Source organism: Danio rerio, chromosome 24 (genome assembly GCF_052040795.2).
Source record: "Danio rerio strain M-AB ecotype USA chromosome 24, GRCz13ab, whole genome shotgun sequence".
In the NCBI taxonomy this organism is placed as follows: domain Eukaryota; kingdom Metazoa; phylum Chordata; class Actinopteri; order Cypriniformes; family Danionidae; genus Danio; species Danio rerio.
This window is the reverse complement of record NC_141044.1, coordinates 33748498-33773333: the sequence shown is the minus strand read 5'-3', so window position 1 is coordinate 33773333 and position 24836 is coordinate 33748498. Positions and strand designations below refer to the sequence as shown.

The 24836-nt window shown below is 33.4% G+C and overlaps 1 protein-coding gene across 3 annotated transcripts in view; it reads right to left on the bottom strand.

Moving 5' to 3' along the window:
* Positions 1 to 24836, bottom strand: part of dpyda (dihydropyrimidine dehydrogenase a) — a 386498-nt gene that overhangs the window by 287782 nt on the left and 73880 nt on the right. For all 3 annotated transcript variants that reach the window (XM_087309815.1, XM_087309816.1, XM_087309817.1), the window contains exon 4: positions 8478 to 8565. In XM_087309815.1, the coding sequence (XP_087165941.1) occupies positions 8478 to 8565 (88 nt within the window). The remainder of the gene's footprint in view (positions 1 to 8477; positions 8566 to 24836) is intronic.

Below are 24836 nucleotides of genomic sequence, written 5' to 3'. Positions count from 1 at the left end.
ATAAATAAATAAATAAATAAATAAATAAATAAATAAATAAATAATTGAAGGAATGAAGGAATGAATAAATAAATATGTATGTGTATATATTCATAGTTTGTTTGTACGTTCCTTTATGATTTATTTATTCATTAATAGTTTATTTATTGATTGATTTAATAAACAAACAAACAAACTATGAACATGAATTAACAATTGAACGAATGAATGAATAAATGAATGAATGAATAATTAAATAAATAAATACATGAATGATTGAATGTACAAATGAATGAATGAACGAACAAAGGAACGAAGTAACAAATTATGAATAAACGAACAAATAAATGAACGAACTAAATGAATAAATAATTATGTATATAAATGAATAAATAATTATGTATATATATGTATATATATATATATATATACAGTTGAAGTCAGAATTACTAGTCCCCTTTTGATTTTTTTTTTGATTTTTTTAATATTTCCCAAATGATGTTTAACAGAGTAAGAAAATTTTCACAGTATGTGTGATAATATTTTTTCTTCTGGAGAAAGTCTTATTTGTTTTATTTCGGCTAGAATAAAAGCAGTTTTAAATTTTTTAAAAAACAATTTTGGGACAAAATTATTAGCCCCTTTAAGCTATTTTTTTTTCGATAGTCTAAAGAACAAACCATTGTTATACAATAACTTGCCTAATTACCCTAACCTACCTAGTTCACCTTATTAACCTAGTTAAGCCTTTAAATGTCACTTTAAGCTGTATAGAAGTGTCTTGAAAAATATCAAGTAAAATATTATTTACTGTCATCATGGCAAAGATAAAATAAATCAGTTATTAGAAATAGGTTTCAAAAACTATTATGCTTAGAAATGTGCTGAAACAATATTCCCTCCATTAAACAGAAATTTGGGAAAAAAATAAACAGGGATGCTAATAATTCTGACTTCAACTGTATATTAACTGGAAGAACATCCACTCATATGCCAGAGTAGTTCATTCAGCTGTGCAACCCCTGATGATAAATCAGGGTCCAAGGCAAAGGCAAATGAAAATAAATAAATAAATAAATAAATAAATAAATAAATAAATAAATAAATAAATAAATAAATGAATAATTTTTAATTTTTTAACCAATACTATTTGCAGTTGGTAATATTTTTGTTTATTTATTCAAAATATGACAATAATATTTTTGGAATATTTCTTTTACATTCTGTTGTATTATATTTTATTATATAGTTTTGTTCCTGTGTTTCTAAAGCTATATGCTAATGCTCATCACTGTCCATATTCTCAAACATGCATTTTTTGACTGTTAATTATTACGTTAATTAACCATTTCTAAAATATTGTGATTCACTGGTAATTTCACGTCACTTGCAATTTCTGATTGTTGAAAATGTACTGCTATTTTTTTTTTGCCTAAAACTATGAATTGTATAAAAAACGCATAATATATACAAAATAAAATCTATGCAATATATACCAGCACGGATATCTCCATATTTATCCACAAATCATTTCATTAACCATGACAATATGATAACAAGCTACTAAAAATGTCAGTAAAAGTCACTTTGTTAAAGTTTTAAACTTGAAAAGTATTTACAGCAGAGATCAAAGTCAAACCACGCCATTCAAAAGCATAAATAAACCGAAATCATGAACTGCAACTTAAGAGAAACTCGTAATTAACTTTTTTTTACAGTATATGAATCCTCAAGGACCAAAGTTTCTTTAACACATAAACTAAAGTCTTCATTAATGTTCTATGATAAAATAAAAACAACACCTATACTCTAAAGGTGAGGAAACAACATTGCCATTTTTGGCTGAACTCTCCCTATAACTTTAAATGATAAATAAAAAATTTAATACTTCTATTCAAACACTACATTGAAGGAAAACTCTGTGATAGACTCGTTTTTTTTTTCATTCTCTTCCTCCATTCTCTCATCTAACAAGCCCATTCTGACAGTAATCACCCCCTGACTGACACGTGTCTCGCTCTGAAATAAAAAAAAAAAGCAGACAACATCTCTCCTCTCTAGACAGCCTTGAATTAAGGCCAGAAGCCTCAATGGCGCGCTAAAGTCGCAGAATGCACGGTATGATGGAAACCTTGACAGAACAACGGCGCGGCACAGAAATGCAGTGTTCCCGACAACACGCATTAAAGACATCTTGCAATGGCTTTATTCAAAAGCTGATTGTGCAAGTCAGTTTTCCTGCTTGGAATGAATGGCTGATTTTCAAATACACGGTTGCAATGCATCCATAAGAGCCGCTGTAGTGCAGCTTTAAAACGCTCCCTCAAAAAGTCAAACAAATGAGCACAAAAAACTCATTATTCCCCGCGAATAATTCACAGCATCCAACAGCAGATCTCTTATTAAAAGCATAACTCAAAGCTCAGTGCTGCATTCTTTGCCGTCGATGAATGTCACAATTACGTCTATTACAATGGCAAAGTCAGTCATCCTGATGTAGAGCTCAGGTCTGGCTTCTTGTATGGTGTTGGCTTTTATTTTTAGTAAATGGAAACCAACCTGCGGCTGCCAATGCTAACATATTTTGTTTGTTTGTTTCTCAAGCTAAGTCAACATGTAAAGAAAGATATTTTACTTGTGTAAATGGACATGTAACACATTTTGGAACTGATCAGATAGTTTTATATTAGAATGTTTGCTTGTAGAAAAGTTTTAAAGGGATTTTTTTTTTGCTTGTAGATACATTTGAAAGGGATAGTTCACCCAGAATTTTAAGTTCTGTCATCATTTACTCACACTCTACTAGCTCCAAACCTGTTTGAGTTTATTTGTCAACTCATTGGAGATACAGTATGTACCCAGGGCTACATTTTTGAGAGCCGAGAAATATTTCCCAGGGCTACATGCGATTGCACTTTGTTTTGCAGTTTGACAATCTGAAATACGTTACATTCACTGGTATTTTCAGTAAACTCATTTTTATTAAGCCTGAAACAATATACTGTATAACATATACAAAATATATGCAATATATTATAAATAAAATACCATCACTGTTACCTCTATAATTATCCTTTAATTAATTAATTAACCATGACAATATAATTTCAATAGGGATGAGACAGATCTCTGGCTATGAGATCTTCCGAGACTTGCGTTGATGTGGTATATAATATCTACAATATATATATATATATATATATATATATATATATATATATATATATATATATATATATATATATATATATATATATATATATATATATAAAATATATATTATATATTTTTGAAAACCATGACAATATCGTTTTTAAGCTACTAAGAATGTCAATAAAAGTCACTTTGTTAAAGTTTTCAATGTGAGTTTTCAACTGTTTACAGCAGAGATTAAGGTCAAACTACAAGCTTAGAGAGACCTGAACTGAACTGCAACTTAAGAGAAACTCTTAATTAACATTTCTTTACAGTGCAATGTATGTAGTATATGAATCCCCAAGGACATCAGTTTCTTAAAAAAATCACTCTTTTTTAATGTTCTAATGATGAAACACATCATATATACTGTAACGGTGAGTGAATAAACATTACATTTTCATTTCTGGCTGAACTACCCCTTTTAAATAATGAAGGTCTGGCATCTTGTATGGTGTTGGCTTTCATTTTTAGTAAATGGAAACCAACCTGCGGCTGCCAATGCTAACATTTTTTGTTTGTTTGTTTCTCAAGCTAAGTCAACATGTAAAGAAAGATATTTTACTTGTGTAAATGGACATGTAACACATTTTGGAACTGATCAGATAGTTTTATATTAGAATGTTTGCTTGTAGAAAAGTTTTAAAGGGATTTTTTTTTTTGCTTGTAGATACATTTGAAAGGGATAGTTCACCCAGAATTTTAAGTTCTGTCATCATTTACTCACACTCTACTAGCTCCAAACCTGTTTGAGTTTATTTGTCAACTCATTGGAGATACAGTATGTACCCAGGGCTACATTTTTGAGAGGCGAGAAATATTTCCCAGGGCTACATGCGATTGCACTTTGTTTTGCAGTTTGACAATCTGAAATACGTTACATTCACTGGTATTTTCAGTAAACTCATTTTTATTAAGCCTGAAACAATATACTGTATAACATATACAAAATATATGCAATATATTATAAATAAAATACCATCACTGTTACCTCTATAATTATCCTTTAATTAATTAATTAACCATGACAATATAATTTCAATAGGGATGAGACAGATCTCTGGCTATGAGATCTTCCGAGACTTGCGTTGATGTGGTATATAATATCTACAATATATATATATATATATATATATATATATATATATATATATATATATATATATATATATATATATATATATATATATATATATATATATAAAATATCTATTATATATTTTTGAAAACCATGACAATATCGTTTCAAGCTACTAAGAATGTCAATAAAAGTCACTTTGTTAAAGTTTTCAATGTGAGTTTTCAACTGTTTACAGCAGAGATCAAGGTCAAACTACAAGCTTAGAGAGACCTGAACTGAACTGCAACTTAAGAGAAACTCTTAATTAACATTTCTTTACAGTGCAATGTATGTAGTATATGAATCCCCAAGGACATCAGTTTCTTAAAAAAATCACTCTTTTTTAATGTTCTAATGATGAAACACATCATATATACTGTAACGGTGAGTGAATAAACATTACATTTTCATTTCTGGCTGAACTACCCCTTTTAAATAATGAAGGTCTGGCATCTTGTATGGTGTTGGCTTTCATTTTTAGTAAATGGAAACCAACCTGCGGCTGCCAATGCTAACATTTTTTTTTGTTGTTGTTTGTTTCTCAAGCTAAGTCAACATGAAAAAAAAAAGATTTTACTTCTGTAGAGAGACATGTAAAACCTTTTGGAAACTGATCAGATGTGTTTATTTTGTAATGTTTGATTGTAGAAGAGGTGAGTACATTTTTAAAGGGATAGTTCACCCAAAATTAAAAGTGTCATAATTTACTCACTCTTTACTTGCCCCAAACTTGTTTGTAGTTCATTTAAAACCCAGACTCATTGGATATACGTGCCCAAGGCTAAATTTTTTTGAGAACCGAAAAATATGTACAAAAAATGCACTTTTTGTTTTGCTGTACATGTACTAAGGCATGTTTTCTCATAAGTGCCATTTCTGGTAAATCCACCACATGCCACTGTGTACATTCCTGCTAATCTCAACATGCTTTTCATGTGTGTCTGTGAAAAAAGCCATTTAGCTTGCTATTGACTGACCCACACACCCAACCATTAGTGTTTTCAAAAGGCAAACTTGGTGAAAAACCTTTGTGGCTGCATGCGTTTACCACGATTTCACACTGACTCGAACCCCGGTACAACACTGTACATAGTTACCAAGCAAACTAGTCACACCAGAATAAGCCATCTATACAGAGGTCAGTGGTACCACCCCATAACGTTAGTTTTACAGAGAAAATGTAGCCATTTTGGATCCCCGCGCATATATTTCTCGGTTCCCAAAACTGTAGCCCTGGGCACATATTCCCAATGAGCATGTGTTATTATTTGTTGAAAACAAAAGAAGATATACTGAAGAATACTGTAAACCTGTTACCATTAGCTTCCATAGTACCTGTTTTACTATGGAAGTCGATGGTCACAGGTTTCCAACATTTTCAACATATTTTCTTTCTTCTTCTTCTTCAAGGTATGTTTTTGTTTGTTTTTAAAAATTAATGACATACTCAAAAATCTCAGCTTCCACCACCCTAAAACAACATTAACAGTATTATCGTAGATGATAAATATTGCACAACCCAAATGCAAAAACTTTCTTTTTAAAATGTACTGTACACAAGCAAACTTTCAGGATGTACTGCTCCACAACTGAATTATAAATAAAGAATTTGTTCAGAGATTATATCTGCATCCTGAAGCCAATTATGCTATAAAAACAGCTCTATGCAGTATAAATATACATATACATATGTACATCAAGAATATACTGAAATTCTAATCAGTTTCTTTACCTAATTAAACTACATAATAAGCGAGCGAGATAAAATAAGAGATGCACATATATATGTATATATTTATATAAATACATCTATGACTTCTGTAGCTACTTCTGAAATCTATAGTCTTTTAGAAAAAAAAATAAAATCTAATCAAAAGAAGAAAGATAAGACTACATGAAAAAAATCTGACATTTCATTTTCATACCATATGAAATATAAACACTAATGTCTTTTTCTCCAGAAATATATTTGATATCAAAGTTACATGCCGTATATTAGGAACCTGTTGTACAAGGTAAGGGAAATATATGAAATGTGATGAGTTAGATAACAGCTCTTTCTGTTTGTTTTGTGTTTGTTATTGGGCTGATCTGCCCCGGATCGCGTAGGCCTGCTATTTATGATTTTTAGATAATAAAAGCTGTGAAAATGAAAACTTTGTGGCTTTTAGTCCTCTTCTATTAGCTTTCAGGTCATGTACATAATATGTGAGGCTGCTAAACATTGTGGCTTTCAATGAATTGTGGCTTTTCATAGATGTCTTTTAATAATTGTGGCTATTTAACTTTAAAAAAAAAATTAAAATAGACCAAAATCACATGACTTATTCTGTGCACAGGGTATGATTTTATATCCAATAAATGCTCCTGAAGATTACAAAGTTTCAATCCCTCAATGTAAAGTAAACATGTTTTTATGAGACTGTATACTTAACTGGCATTAAGGGTAACTGACTATAATAATAATAAAAAAATAATAAAAATGGTAAAGAAAAGGATATTTGTTCCTTCTGTAATCTTATATATATATATATATATATATATATATATATATATATATATATATATATATTCATTTATTTTCTTTTCGGCTAAATCCTTTTATTAATCCGGGGTTGCCACAGTGGAATGAACCGCCAACTTATCAAGCACGTTTTTACGCAGCGGATGCCCTTCCAGCCACAACATATCTCTGGGAAACATCCACACACACTCATTCACGCTCATACACTACAGACAATTTAGCCTACCTAATCCATGTCTTTGGACTGTGGGGGAAACCAGAGTGCCCGGAGGAAACCCACGTGAACGCAGGGAGAGCATGCAAACTCCACACAGAAATGAAGTGGTAAATAAAAAAATATAAAAAAAATAATTATAAATAAATACATACAGTAGATATGGACATACTGTACATTATGTATGATTTCGAGTCTTTTAAATATATTATTTTTGCAAATTGAAATCATTTTTTGAATGAATAAAAAAAAATGAATAAATGTATGAACGAATCAACGTAGGAACGAACTTACGGACAGATGAACGTACAGACAGAAAAACGGACGGACGTACAGATGGACGCACAGATGAATGTATGAAATAGTGTACGAACAAATGTACAAAAGATTGTACGAATGAACGTACGAATGTACAAACAAACAAACGAACCAACGAACAAACGAACGTATGGACAAACGTACAGATGAATGTAAGACAGAACGTACGTACAGACAAATGTTTAAAAGAAGGTACGTACAAATGAATGTACGTATGTATGAAAGAATCAACATATGTATGTATCTGCATATAAACGAACAAACGAATGAATGAGAATTGTACACATGTACAATGTACCCATTGAGCAAATGTACAAATAAATATATATTAACGGACAAATGTAGGAGCTTTTGTACGTACATATGAACAAACGTAAGAACGAACAAACAAACATATGAACAAATGTACAAATTAATATAAGAACGAACAAACGTAGGAACAAACGAACATTTGAATAAACACACAAACAAACTACTGGGTACTAAACAAATAAATAATTATAATAACAAAAGTAAACTCACAAATTCTCATATTTTGATAAATCTTCCCAATTGAGTTATAAATAAAGAATTTGTTATGAGATTAAATCTGCATCCTGAAGCCAAATATGCTATTAAAACTGCTCTATACAGTATAAAAATACATACATGTACAGCAAGAATATATTGAAATTATAATCAGTAAAAACTAAACAAATAAATAAATAAATGAATGTTCAAACGAATGTACAAACCAACGTTTGGACGAACAGATGAATGAACGTATAAAAAACGTATAAAAAACATATGATTGAACATAAGAATAAACGTACAAACAAATGTATGAACAAATGTACCAACGAACTTACATACAAATGTACAAATGAAGGTACAAATGAACGAATGCATGAACGAATTTTACAAACAAATGTACGTACGAATGTACAAACGAATTGCAAGAACAAGCAAACATTTGAACAAATGTGCAAACAGACTACTTGCTACTGAACAAACATTAAAAAAATAATTATAATAACAAAAATAAACTCTCAATAATTCTCACATTTTAATAAATCTTCCCAACACCACTTTTTTTTTCTCCCTCAAATAAATGCAGTAGATTAAATTCATTAAATAATTCATCATACCTTGTTTGCTATACTAGTGATAAAGGCCTTAATGTTCAGATTGGTGGGGCAGCTTTTCTGACACGGTGCATCTGCACACTTCAAACACCTGTAAGAAAAAAAAAACAAAGACAGTGCATGAATTACCTCACACGCAAAGTTATTTACAGTATGAACCAGAAGTTTGTGTTGTCATCCCACTGGAATGGCACATTTCAGCCAATTACAAACACACCACGGCACCCAGAGGAAATCAATCGCAAGCTTTTGTGCCGCAGGACTTTTTCTTTCCCAGCAACCGCATCTCAAAGACACCATATTGATGACACACAGTTTTGAATGACAAATAGTATAATTTGGAGCCGCCCAATTAAATATTCATGCCTAATCAGATGGGATGTGGTGTGTTTGGTCCCTGGATGTGAATAGTGTGTGACTGGAGAAAAATAGCTAGGGCTTAAAATCTCACATTATTTCACATCTGAAAAAAAAAAAAACACTGCTGTTAAAAAAGCCACTGAATGTACTTATCAATGTGTTAGTTTAAGGTTATCTATAGAATAAGGTTGTGTGCTCCAAAACAAAAGCCAAAATTCAAATTAAGAAGACATTTGCAATTAAAACTTGCAATTTCTCACTTCTGTCAATTAGAATTAATATGTTTTAATTATATTGTCATGCACTTTAGAACAATCAAATGGTATTTAGAAGACATGGCTGAAATCTGTCACGTTCTTCACATAAGTCGGCATTCATACTACTAAATAAATACAAATACGAAAGCAAAGTTTTTTTTTTTTTAAAGTAGCTGGCAGTGTTGATTATAAATCCTCTGTGTTTATTAGTAATAATTATGAAGCAGTAAGGGGAAAAATACATTACACACACACACACAAACACATTTAAATAGAAAGTAAACTAGTACATTGGAATTTAAATCCATTGGTTAATGGCACGTAGTGCACTATTGAAGGGATACATATTTCAGATGGTGAAAATATGCTTCTTTTGAGGTGAATGAAGTCTGGTTTCACATTAATGTAACATAATCTGCAAACATATACTGTATAATCTGCTCTGGTCCAGAGACTATGGATGCAATGATACCATTTTACAGAACAGATCCAATCAATCAAAAAAAAAATTTGAATTGTTTCATTTTTTTACGTTTTAATATAATTTCTATAAGTTTGATAATCTGAGATAAAGAACGCAAAATTATATAGCTTCTGTATTAGACATAATCTATTGAATGCTGAATATTTTATATGGCGTCACAAAATGTGACAAAAATGCTATTAAAGACAAGGCCAGTTGATATTTCAGCAGTAAAAGTTACTACTACTTAAGAAAAAGGGCTTGAAAAAATAAATCTACAATTAGGTCCATGTGTGTCAGAGTCAACAATCAAGAGAAGACTACACCATAGGGAATACAGAGGGTTTACCACAAGATGTAAACCATTCGTGAGCCTCAAAAACAGGAAGGCCAGATTAGAGTTCTAAACAAGCCTTCACAGTGATGGAAGAACATCCTATCGACAGATAAGATGAAGATATACTTGTACCAGAGTGATGAGAAGAGAAGTAGATAGAGAAGGAACTGCTCATGGTGGTAGTAGTGACATGGAGGGACAAATCAGGTTCATGAATGCTAAAGCCCAATGCCTTAAATGTTTACAAATACAAGTGCAGCTGTTTAGAGGCCATTTCTGGTTAATAATGTTAGAATTTACCGGTATTTTGGAATGAATGTGTGAATGGTCTTTTCCAGAAAAATTCCGGAACCTCCTGTGTGAACAAAACTTTTTTGGACATTTAGCGGTATCATTGTGTGAAAGGGGTTTAAGTTTTGAGGATACACATATAAGAAAAAAGACGTAACTTGCACCGGACGCAAAAAGGTACAAAAGTGGAGCAAACACCTGCACGTTTAGAGCCACACGCAGCTGGATGCCCATAATAATCCCGTCTCACAATTCTCCAAGCTCGGCGAGGACTAGAGTGCACAAGGCTGCCATTAATACCACTTACTGGGGTGACAGTGGGGTAATTACTGTAGTGCCACAGCCAGGTAGCGTTACCACAGAGGACCACGCGGAGCTTCTATAAACCAGGCTGGCTGATCATAATGTGACATTAGTTTTGACCTGCTTTCCTTTATTTGATCATAAATTATCCTTAGCCTAAAGGATTAGGGATATTGCAGGAGTCTCGGTCCGGGAGAGGGTCTGGAGTGGGCTTTGACGGTGAGATGAAGGCTAATCTCGGAGGATGCCGGGCCTATCGCACTTGTGATCTGCGCCGAGATGATTAATACAGAGAGGGGACGCCGAGCAGCTGCGGAAAGACATAAAGCCATACTCGCATAAATATCTCTCTGGAGCTTATTGTGAAGGAAAAAGCACTCTTCCAAATCAGCGATATATCATCTGTTATGATCATCGCAGTGTGTAGCTTTCAAAATATGCATGTAGAACATGAAACGGTGTGGTGGTTCATATTCTGAATACATTAGTGCATGGGTATAAAAGAGCACGAATCATGATCTTTTTTTTTTCTTGGTCTTTGAAAATAAAATTGTTATATAGATATGTCAGAGATGAAAAGAGGTTTATAGTATACAATCTATGAATAATGATGTCAGAATTATATGGATATATGGTTAGAATTATTAGCAATTATGTGAATTTTTTTTCAGATATTATCCAAGTGCTGTGAGAAAATGTTTAAACATAATAGTTTTATTAACTAATTTCTAATAACTTATTTACTTTGTCTTTATCCTGTAACAGTACATAATATTTTACTAGTTCTTTGGAAAGATGCTAGTATCAAGCTTTTTTAAAGGCAAGCGCAATTTAAAGGCATAATTAGGTCAGGATTTTGCCACTTCAGTTTAGTTAACAAGTATTCTTGTTTTAGTGGCAAGAGTCGGTTTTGGTGGCAGTTTGGAGTCCAGACACTAGACCTGTCTTGTCTTGTATGTTGTGCTTAGCTCGAGTTTTCTCAGGTCGAGCACGTATTATCTGTCATAAGCTATGTTTTCATCCATTCATTCATTTTCTTTTCGGCTTAGTTCCTTTATTAATCTAGGGTCGCCACAGCAGAATAAACCGCCAACGTATCCAGCACGTTTTTACGCAGCGGATGCCCTTCCAGTCGTTTCCACCCAAAAATGCAAATTAACTTTAAGTGCAATATCAACAGTAAAAACAGAATTTGCTGCGGTGGAAGAAGCTGCGTGAATCTTTTCTTCATTTAATAAATTAATTGCGCCTCAGAAAGCAATCCTGACACGCAATGAACATGCAGTGGCGTTCGAAGGTGTCAGACGTGGAGCACAGACGCTCGATTCTGGAGGTCATTAATAATATAATAACACTAATATTGAAACGGTTAAGGTGTGTAAGAATGACCAAAACAACATTTCAGATGTTTTACAATGTGCTCAGCTGCTAGTTTGTCCATTCACACACATTTTTATCATCACATGATCTATTATAACAACATCACAGGACTTTTTTTTAATGTGCATGCTGGAATTTGTTTAGTAAAAGTGTTTTCATCATAGTTTATGCACACCTTTTCTTATCGAATAAAAAGTTTACCCTACTCAGTTATGTGCATATGTTTTTCATGCTCATTTTTAAAACTTATGCGCATCTTGCTTATGCGCAACGTAGCTATTGTCTGTTTACTTACTGTTTACTGTCTGTAAATACAGCACATTTGCTGTAAGTGATTTACAGTAAGTTACTGGCGAACTGCTGCCAGTATGTTACTGTAGATTGTACAGAAAAATGTTAACAGAAAGGTTGTCACGATACTGGAGTTTGGTACCAATGGATACTGAAATTGTAAAAACATCCATTTTCGAGTAGCATTTGAGCAATGTTGTCCTTAAACACTGCTGATGTGTTATTAATTACATTAAAATGTATTTATATTATATTATATTATATTATATTTTATTATATTATATTATATCATATTATGTTATATTATATTATATAATATTATTTTATTTTATTTTATTTTACATTACATTATTATTATATTACTTTACATTATTTTACATAACATTATTATAATATATTACATTATTATTATATTTATATTACATTAAATTATATTATATTATATCATATATGATAAGATATTACATTATGTTATATTACATTATTTTACATCACGTTATCATATTATATTATATTATATTATATTATATTATATTATATTATGTTTTATTATATTATATATTATATTATATTATACTCATTCATTCATTTTCTTGTTGGATTAGTCCCTTTATTAATCCGACAATTAATATTTGTCCTTAAACACTGCTGATTTGCCATTGTGTTCACATGCTCAACAGAAATGACTGTGATTGGCCATGAAGGTCATCAGTTCACCGAACTTACTGCTGTGTATTCAGTGTAATAACAGATACAGGAACACTGGAGCGTTTCAAAGTCACATCGATCAGCTGGTTTGTCTATAAGCTGACATATGTATGATCCGCTTATGAATCGCGGCTTTAAAATGCTCCAGTGTCCCTGTATCTGTGGTTAGTTAACAGTGGTGAGTTCAGTGAATTGATGACCTACACGGCCAGTCACAGTCATTTCTGTTGTTTAAGATCAAGCTCAACAGCGGTCAAGAAATGAACGTTTTTAAAACTTCAGTATTGATTAGTAAAGAATTCCTGTATCAAGACAAACTTAATTAACAATGTAGTCAAGATGCCAATTTCGTCATTTTTTTTTTATTATTTGAAGGCTAATTTGTACTAATCTGTACGATATTGTTTGTACATTTTAGTATGATTTACTCATCCCCCAATAGAAGTTGGATTTAGATCTGAGGTTTAGGGAGTTGGTCTCCTTTTTAAAATGTTACATTTTCATCAAGTCGCATGAATTAGCCACCTTTCAGCCAAAAAAAAAATAATAATAATAAAACAAAAAAGTTAAATAGTTACATGTCATCATGACATCAGGCTCCGGTCAGATACAATCATCATAGCTACTGTCATAGCCATATCACCCTGCAGCCCAAGACCAGTTACTCACTGAAGCTAAGCAGGGGTGAGCCTGTTCAGTACCTGGATGGGAGATCACATGGGAAAACTAGGTTGCTGTTGGAAGTGTAGGAGTGTAACCCTAATGTCAAATTCCCTCCATCAGCTCTTATTAATTATGGCCTCCCAATCATCTCCAACCACCGAATCGGTCTGTTTCTCCACTCTATCTATATCCGGTACGTGGTGAGCACACTGGCACCGTTGTCCTATGGCTGCCGTCGCATCATCCAAGTGGATGCTGCACACTGGTGGTGATGTGGAAAGACCACCCTCATGATTGTAAAGCACTTTGGGTGTACGGCAATACACGTTAAATGCGCTATATAAATACACATTTCTTACTTACTATCATGAAATCTAAATAACTGTTTTGGTACAATAACAACAACAAAAAAAGTGGACTTTACGTGAGAAAAATAAAAAGCTACAAAACATTAACCTGACAGCCCCCAAAAAACAACTGTTCAACGGCAGGTCAAAACACATATAAACACATTCATAAAGATGAGAGCCAACAGATCAAAATGAGAATCTGCGAGAGGGGAACCTTCACTTGATTGCCAAACGCGGTTTTGTCTCTCTTTTCAAAAACTGTAGGGAGGGGGAAAAAAAGAGGTGGAAAACGAGAAAGAGCGAGAATAAAATAACCTATTCCCTCCTCTGACACTACAGCTACGGACAGGAATACCATTGTCTTTTTTTTTTCCTCCTCCCAAGGTAACATTAAAGACACGGCACATCCAGACACATTTTCGACCCTCATCCATCTCCCCTGGCCAGCAGCCCAAGTGCTTAGCAAATGTCAACAGAAAATAATGCACACACAAAGGCAATCTTATTTGTTCAAGAATTGCTCTAGGTCACAGCAATTCAGCTGGGCTTTGAGAGCGGCGCTCAGGAAAAGACTGCCTCGCAGTGCAGTGCATTAGATACAGTGCTGGGCTTTTCTGAGCTGTAACGCAATCAAATGCATACACAATTTCTTCCCCCTTTCTTTCCTTTCTGCTTTTTTTATTATTAGACTCCCTAAAACATAATCCAGTGCGTTGGAATGAAAGCAGCTGTTGATTAGCGGACCACTGAAGTCTGATTTATTCTACTCTCTCCGTCTCTCTCTACCTTATCGTTTTTTACTTGAGTAATAATCTAGCTTTTGAATGTGCATTATGGAGTTCTGGATTGTGCAGGAAGTTAATCTCCCAATTCATTGTTTTCATTATATCTCCTCCAAAATGAACCCTGCAATGGGTGGAAAAAAGAGAAAAGTACAATTCAATAAAACCTGGGCCTCGCAGGATTTGCCATTTTAATGATTGCTTACCTTTTATGAATTAGTTGTCGCCACAAATTCAGCTCTTCACTTTTTCTTGGAGAAACTAATAATTCTGTTCATAATCTTGGGGGTGGAGGTAAATTGTATCTTCTTTTAATCAAGAACACAACAAAGGTTTTTTTTTTTTTTTTTGAAAGCCCAGCTGAATGAAGAACTGAAAGCAGGGAGAATAGGAAAGAAATCCACATGGAGAGCCAAACAGCTTTCTAAATCAATCTAATGATTAGGAAATGTCAAGACAGATGAACAAAAAGCCCAGAGCTGTTGCATGCTGGGTAGTGTATGTGTTCGTGAGATATGCTTGCAGTGTCTTGATAAACTTAATTAAAAAAAGCATTGTTATTTTTAACAGACAAAAATGTGTTACTAATTACATTAAAATGTATTTATATTATATTATATTATATTATATTATATTATATTATATTATATTATATTATATTATATTATATTATATTATATTATGTAATATCATATTATATTATTTTATTTAATTTTATTTTATATTACATTACATTATTATTATATTACTTTACATTATTTTACGTTATATTATTTTACATAACATTATTATAATGTATTACATTATTATTATATATTATATTACATTAAATTATATTATATTATATCATATATGATAAGATATTACATTATGTTATATTACATTATTTTACATCACGTTATTATATTATATTATATTATATTATGTTTTATTATATTATATATTATATTATTATTATATTCATTCATTCATTTTCTTGTCGGATGAGTCCCTTTATTCATCCGGGGTCGCCACAGCGGAATGAACCGCCAACTTTCCAGCAAGTTTTTACCCACTGGATGCCCTTCCAGCCGCAACCTGTCTTTGGGAAAATTATTATTATATTATATTATATTATATTATATTATATTATATTATATTATATTATATTATATTATATTATATTATATTATATTATATTATATTATATTGTTTTATTTATTTTATTATATTATATTTGATTATATTACATTACATTACATTATTATATTATATTATATTATATTATATTATATTATATTATATTATATTAATTATGTATACATGTTGTTTTGTTATGTGTTAAATTATTGCATGCTATGTCACGTTATGTCATGTTGTGTTGTGCTATATTATGTAACATGTTATGTTATCTTTTGTTGTGTGCTACCTTGCTTTATGTTATGTTATCTTATGTAACGTTATGTTGTTATGTTACATTATGTCAAGTTATCTTACGTCATGCTATGCTTGTTATTTTCTGTTACGTTACATTTTCTTATGTTATATTATTATGTGTTATGTTATGTTACATTTTGTTACAAGCTGATATATTATCTAATGTTGTTATGTTTTATAAGTTATATTATTTTATATAATGTTATGTTGTTGTTACACGTTATGTTACATTTTGTTATGTAATGTTATGCTTATGCTGTGCTAAGTTATCGTATGTTGTTGTCATGTTACGTTAAATGTTAGGTTATCTTGTTATTTTCTGTTATGTCAAGTTGCAAAGTAAGTTACGTTATGTTATGTTACGTTACGTTACGTTACTTTATGTTGCGCATTAAATTATGCTATCTTATGTTATGTCATGTTATCCTATTTAATGCTATGTAACTGTTACATGTTACATTATGTTATGCCATATTACAATATCTAATGTTGTTACATGTTGTGTCCAGTTATGTTACGTAATGTTATCTTGTGTAATGTTATGTTGTTACATTACAAGTTAGGTTACATTATCTTATGTCATGATCTGCTCATGTTATGCTACGTTATCTTATGCTGTTATGTTACAATAAATGTTACGTTACGTTCTCTTATGTTACGTTATGTCATGTTGCGCCCTAAGTTGTTATCTATGTTATGTGGCACGTTACATTATCTTATGTTATCTGTTGTTACGTTATGTTAATTTAAGTTTTCATATGTAATGCTATGTTGTTTTGTTACATCTTATGGTATGTTACGTTATGTTACATGTTATGTTACACACTGTTACGTTATCTAATGTCATGTTAGGTGTTGTTACGTGTTAGGTTATCTTATGTAATGTTATGTTGCTATGTTACTGTAGTAAAGTTCGTTGTTGTGGGAAGGAAAAGACAGGGTCGGCGATTCAGGTGAATAAATGTTTTATTTTATTTTACATTGCAACACACGTGAGGCTGTGTGTGTGTGTGTGTGTGTGTGTGTGTGTGTGTGTGTGTGCTCTCTTTCCTCTCCTGACTGCTCCTCCCGTTCTCCTTAAAAAAGGGAGTCTCTCCGGCCCAATCACTAGAAAGACAGGTGTTATTTATCATTTCTAATTGACCTGCTGATTAGCCGCCGGGCTCTGAGCATGCTCCTCCCCCTTATTGGGTGTTCGAGAATGCTCACCTCTCCAGTTACATTAACTTAGGTCGTTTTATGCTTGTTATGCTACATTATGTATGTTATGTTGTTGCAATGTTGTTATGTTACGTTAAATGTTATGTTATGTTAACTTATGTTACATTACAATGCAAGATAGGTAATGTTATCTTATGATATTTTACTTTACGTTTCGCATAAGTTATGTTATCGTATTTTGTGTTATGTTACATTATGTTATCTTATATAATGCTATGTTGTTATGTTACATTACATTATCTTATGTTGTGTTACTTGTTGTTACGTGCAATTATGTTATCTAATGTTAAGTTATGTTTTACGTTGTTATGTTGTTACATTACGTTATCTTATGTTACATTACAGTGCACGATAAGTTACGTTATCTTATGTTGTGTTACTTTATGTTTCGCATTAAGTTACGTTATCTCAAGTTATGTTACGTTACGTTTTCTTATGTAACGTTATGTTGTTATGTTACATGTAACGTTATGTTATCTCATGTCATGTTATGTTTATGTTATTACCCTACATTATCTTAGGTTATGTTACATGTTAAGTTACATGCTGTTACTTTATCTAATGATATGTTACGTGTTATGTCAAGTAACGTGTTACGTTATGATACGTTATCTTGTTTAATGTTATTGTTACATTTATGTTACAGTCTTCTTTGTCATGTTATGCTTTTATTATGCTAATCTTATGTTGTTGTTATGCTACATTAAATGTTACGTTATCTTATGTTATGTTACTTTACGTTACATTATGTTGCGCATTAAGTTACATTATCTCAAGTTATTTATTAGGTTATGTATCTTATGTTACCAATAAAATTCCAGAATAACAATTTGACCCAAAGTTGAATTAAAATATGTCTTCATTAAAGAACCTTCTAAATCCTGTTCTAGCACATTACAAACATGCTTTATGTCACGTAACAAGTTAACCCTCATGCAGGGCTCGGGCTGAACTGAACACACATGTATGCACTCCTGAATCCGTCTTTCCCAGTAGGCGCAGCTGTGTCAGTGGACTCGGGATGCATCTGGATGCAGGTTTAATGATGTCAGCAGTGCAACTCGGATGGGGACAGGTGGAAAAGAGCGGCAGGTGAGCTGAGATTACTCTGTGCACTGAGGGTTAGGACAGCGGCCGTCACAACTGTCAAAACCACCCGGCCTGGGTCTGTCTGGGATCATGGGGGATAACCAACAGCTGCAAACACAGCAGACTGAAAAATGAAGAGCGAGAGGCCTGTGTATGTGTGTGTGTAGATCTCAGCCGGAGGATCATATGCATTTGATTGATCACTCAAAGCTGTCATTGGAGTAAAAGGCGTAGAGCATGTTTGTAATCCAGCTGAAGCTAATCTAACTATAAAAATGCTCACCTGGTTGACAAGAGCTCACAAATGTATGTGCGCTTTTCAAGGCTTGCAGACGTCTGTCAGAAATAAAAAAAAAGAAAAAGTCTGATGTATTTGAGGGAAGGCACTGCAGGTGAATAAGTTGAAAAAGTTCACTGGAAAATAGGTAGTTTTATGAAATGTTATGTTTAAATTTGCTAATGATACATTGTTTTAAAGTCCCAGTAAAATCTAAATGAAAGATGTTAGTATCAATATGTTAGACTTAAGGACATCTAGAAGCTAGTGTGCAACATAACAGTGACAATTTGCATTATGAAGATAAAAAGCTTACAGTTTGCCACTTCCACCTAAATGAATCAGCATTTCTTTTGAGGTCACCTCAAACTTTAGCTTCTCATCAAATCTGACCAATCAAATGCTTTCTAGTGTCTGACATGCCCCGCCCACTTCAAGACACTATTGAAATATGCACTTGAGCTCAACTACTCTCATTACATCAAACAAAAATGCATATTTTAAAGCACTTCATGGCACATATAATAGTTGAAGTCAGAAATATTAGCCCCCCTGAATTATTAACCTCCACAATTTCTGTTTACTGAAGATAAGTTTTTTCAACACATTTACAAATAAAATGGTTTTAATAACTCATTTCCAATAACTGATTTATTTTATCTTTGCCATGATGAAAGTAAATAATAGTTGACTAAATATTTTTCAAGACACTTCTATATAGCTTAAAGTGACATTTAAAGGCTTAACTAGGTTAATTAGGCAGGTTAGGGTAATTAGGCGATTCTTGTATAACGATGGTTTGTTCTGTAGATTATCAGAAAAAATATATAGCTTATAGGAGCTAATAATTTTGCCTTAAAATGGGTTAAAATTGCTTTTATTCTAGGCAAAATAAAATAAGACTTTCTCCAGAATAAAAAAAAATATTATCAGACATACTGTGAAAATTTCCTTGCTCTGTTAAACATAATTATAATAATAATAAATATTTAAAAAAGAAAAAGAAATTCAAAGGGGGGCTAATATTCTGACTTCAACTGTATATGCTAATTTGCATACAAACAGTGACAAAATCTGCATCAAGAACATGTAAACTTCCAAAGCATACAGTATGTCACTTCCGGCTAAATAAATCAACGATTTCACATCATACTTTAGCTTCTCATCAAATCTTCTGACCAATCAAATGCTCTCTAGTATCTTACATGCCCCACCCCGATCAAGACACCATTGAAATATGCGCTCAAGCTCAACTACTCTCATTAAATCAAACAAAAATGCACATTTTAAGCACTTCATGGGATCTTTAATAAATTTGCACTAATATGCATACAGTGACAAAATTTGCTTGAGAGATAAACTTTCAAATCTTGCATTTTGTCTCTTCCGCCTACATAGACGTACTTTATTACTTGATTACTTGAACCATCCAAAACGACAAAGCTGCACCCGAAACCGCCTACTACTCAGTAGGTACTGCATTTCAATTTAAACGTTGTCATGGTCATGTGACCTACCTGCGTCAGTTGCGTCACTTCAGTCCTATTCATAAATTCTTTCTCGGGGCATCATGGGATAGCGCAGCATGCATGGAATGGGCACTTCAGAATCTCGCCGAAAGTAGTAAGTCATTTGGGTATTTCTCGCATACTGATTTTCGAATTCTATGAATTCAGACATACTACTCGGATCGCATGCTGGTTTTAACTTGCAGTATAGTATGAAAGTATGCAGTTTAGGATGCAGCCCAAGCGTGTCAACGCTCTGTCTTCTGCCTCTGTGTTACAAGCGGGTTTCAGAAGCTTAAAGTTGTGTAGCGCCATCTAACGTTAAGGAGTGATTTTGTATACTCTCCTGCTCGAAGCCAGTGAAAATCGATTGGGTTTGAATTGGGAAAAACATCTTCAAAAACACTGACAATAAAAGCAAACGAAAAGCGTCCCGGTGATATGAACTGTTACAAGTCTGTTTTTCGTATGTTTTTTTTTTTTAAGAATAAAAAAAAAAACACTTTATAAAATACCAAAAATTTGAAATCTCAAACTTGAGAAGTTCATGAAAAAAACCCTGTATTTTCCAACAGTCTTAGGATGAAGTTAAACAGAATGAAATGGGAGGCTACCATGGAGACTACGGAAGGATCTGTCAAGTGGACCAATAAGGTTAAAAGTACATGCCTGCTGCACGCTTTCACCTGTCACCTTAATTGCTTTGACACTTGTGTTTTTGACCAATTAAAACAGACTTTCAGCTGGTCCAGTAAGAGCAGGTCTGTGCTCCGATATTAGGGCTGAGTTTATATTTCTGAACACCTCTGACTGAATTTATAAAGTTCTCTGACAACAAATCACATATGAAATGATTTTCATGTTGAGTAAATAATCAATTAAACACACTCACTGTATACAGTGTATTTGCATTTATATTGTCATCTCAATAAACGTATGCTTGATAAATAGTTAAGCCTTTGCAGACCGTCTCTGGTGATATTTTTATTTCTCTAGTTAATTAACATTGATCTAGATGACAAAAAAACAAGCTATAATCGACTCTCCACTTCTTTGTGAATTTCACTAAAACAATTCTAGGTTGCTATAGGTGGCTGCCATGGTATTTGTCTTTTGTTTCTAGCATGTTTGTTACATACACTACCTGACAAAAGTCTTGTCGCCTATCCAAGTTTATAGGAAAAACAAATAATAACTTGACTTCTAGTTAATAATTTGGTTTCAGAAGTGGCTTATAAGATTTTTTTATTATTTAATTAGGACAAAAAGATCTGACTTTGCTCAGACAAAAGTCTTGTCACTTAACAAAAATAATGTACACTATAGAATATAATGTCATGGTGCAATGGAAAAAGAATTAATATTGTGTATGACTCCCATGAGCGTGGAGGACTGCATCCATACATCTCAGCAAAGACTCAAATAACTTATTAATAAAGTCATCTGGACTGGTAAAGAAAGCGTTCTGGCAGGACTGCCAGAGTTCATCAAGATTCTTTGGATTTATCTTCAATGCCTCCTCTGTCATCTTACCTCAGACATGCTCAATAATGTTCCTGTCTGCTGACTGGGTAGGCCAATCCTGAAGCACCTTGACCTTTATTGTTATCATTAGTATTAATATCATTAGTTACGGGTCTGGCTTGCTGTGTGGTGTCATGCAAGATAAGAACTCATAACACTCACCTTTATAGTCAAAATTTGGGTGCTGGCAAAATGTCGGCCTATTAGGTAAGAAAGAAGTGTGAGTTGATCAGGCCCACCTTCTCTCTAAGCTAGGTGCACATTAGCTCTGTTTGCAAAGCACAAATTTGAGGTTTGTTGTGTCAGAATGATTATTATAGAGTCAAAATTCTACCTCCAGAAATTTGGAGAAAGTTAACCTAAAGGTCCTGAGAACCTTCTCTAATCAAGCTTGAGGGGCAATATTTTACCTTCTGAAATTTGGAGAAAGGTGTGAAGTTAACCTTAAGGTCATGAGACCCTCCTTCTCTGTTCATTTGGTTGTTTGTTGAGTGCAACAGGAGAAAAAATAAAAACAAAAAAAAAACATTTCTTACAGCAGGTTATAGAGACTAAATCAAAGACAGAAATTTTGACATGCAGCACAAACTTTTAAGCATTTTTTTTTCCAAAATATGTTAATTTAGCATGTTTAGCATGTTATTTTTCTGCTTCAGAAGAGTCAAAAACATTCATACAACGCATTTAACCGCAGTGAAGTTCACCGTGAGCTATTCAGAAAAATAAAAAACGAGCGCACAAAGGCCCTGATGTCATTTTGAAGGTGAATCTTCAGCCTTGATCCCAGCGCTCGAGGGGGTTGAATATATATGCGCTCTTCCCTTCAGCGATCCACTGACAAAGGTCACCCGAAGTCCTCTCAAGGTCCGCACCATTTGAAATCCAATTGAAATTCATATATCTATCGGATGTGTGTGGAGATGCTTTAAGGGCAATGTTTACCCAGAGTCAAGTTCATCACTCTCCGTGGAGCGACAGAAGGGTTAATGATGGCCCGCTGGACAATCAGAGCAAATCAGAGCGCAGACGGATGACGGCCGTTACATCTATGTGAGTCATAAGCTTGCATTTAGGGAACGGGCAGCCATCCTTCAGCGCCATGACAGAGCGAACGCGGATCCGCTGACTGATCAGACACCAGAGAGACGGACAGAGCTTTCAATAATACGAAGCGCTACGGGAAGCGAGGCAGGAGGCATGAGGGAGCATTCATTAGCCTCTCGCTAATGCTAGGCCTGGACGTCGTAGCCCTGACCTTCACAGTGACCTGTAAAAACACAGCTGCGGACAGGCCAGCTTTCTTCAGCACCTGGAGTCTGGGACGCTCAGCGGATCTGGAAATCAACGCCTGGAGCTTCACAAAGCATGCAGAGAAAAGCTCCTGCTTGCTTAGTTAACAGGTGCTCGCCTACAGCGTCTTTCACTCATGCTCTCGCTGAGATCACAGACACACTCTGCTGGAAGGTGCCATGTTGACAGGAAAAGGAAATAGGTGATCTTTTGTGTACTTAGCGGACTAAAACTGACAAAACTTCAGCTCAGCAGATGAACATTTCACAGTTGGTGCATTATTTTTAAATTAACACCACAGTTCAGCAAGAATACATCAAATTAATCGCAATGTATTTAAATGTAAAACATTTACTATTTATCTTTAAATGATAGAAAATACGTCTATAATATGCATTGTCTATAACAATAATAATAAAAAAAACTTTTATTTTGCATTTTATTTTTTATGTATTTACTAATTTTATTTGAACCATTTTTGCAGGAGTCATCAGTTTTTATGAAGAACATAGACATATGTTTGCAGATATTTAAGAAACATGCTAATTGAACATACTTGTTTATCTGAAAAACTATGCTGAAGTCAGATATTCTGCTTTAAAAATGTGTGCTATGTGCCAGAACGTCTGTCTTTGTTTTGATCATTTAACCCGCTCAATGCCAATTCAGCCAATTATATTTCATTAGCCCGGGTTGCCTTTATGGAAAACAGTGTATTTCATCCTTTTATTCAGGAAGAATCTCAAAGTATGCATCCATGACTGAAATGCGACCTCCAGTGGACAGTAGTAGACTCTGGAATAAGACGCAGATTCAGAGTTCCACACGAGGTGGTTATTAATTAGCAAATAATATAAACATTAAGAATGTAAACCTTAGGGAAACAGGTTACATTGCAACCTTGTGTCCGACATTTGTAGTGATAAGCAAGTTGGCCGTTTGCATCAGACGAAACATGACAGAAATTTTGCTACAGACACTCCAAAGAAATGGTACGGTTTACAATCAGATTAATACATATTTAACCTCTTTAACATTATTAAATGTTCATGCAGAATCACTGATATTTTTTGGCTTGCTTGTCACAGTTCTAAAGTTTGATTTCAAATGGTTTATTTCATTTTCAACATCTGAGGTGAACTATATGCTGCTGCTTTGAGTAGTATGCCTATAAATGTCATGTAGAATGCCAATCACACTCACACTATTAGCATTTAACACTGAATAAAGCACATGTGTTGTACCTGAAGAGATTGAGGAGATCATTGTCAGTTTATCCTGTTGTTAACCTGCCTTATTTCTCTAAAATATAAATTCCAGCTGTTGGTTACAACAAAAAACCCTTTTAATATGAAAAAAATATTCCTTCCATTGTGTGCCATTGCATTTATATAGAATACGATTGAAATCAGCCTTTGTTGGTGTCGTCAAGCTAGCAACCTGCTCTAGTGTGTGTTTTGAACCAGGAGTGCAATACCTAGTTCAACTGCTGGGTGTCCAACTTATACTACATCTTTAAACTTAAGCTTATTTATAAGGCAATTTACACTTGAATTTAAATATGTATGCTTTAAACACAAGTTACACATTATTCATTCATTAATTTTCTTGTCGGCTTAGTCCCTTTATTAATCCGGGATCGCCACAGCGGAATGAACCGCCAACTTATCCAGCAAGTTTTTACGCAGCGGATGCCCTTACACACTCATACACTACGGACAATTTAGCCTACCCAATTCACCTGTACCGCATGTCTTTGGACTGTGGGGGAAACCAGAGCACTCAGAGGAAACCCACGCGAAGGCAGGGAGAACATGCAAACTCCACATAGAAATGCCAACTGAGCCGAGGT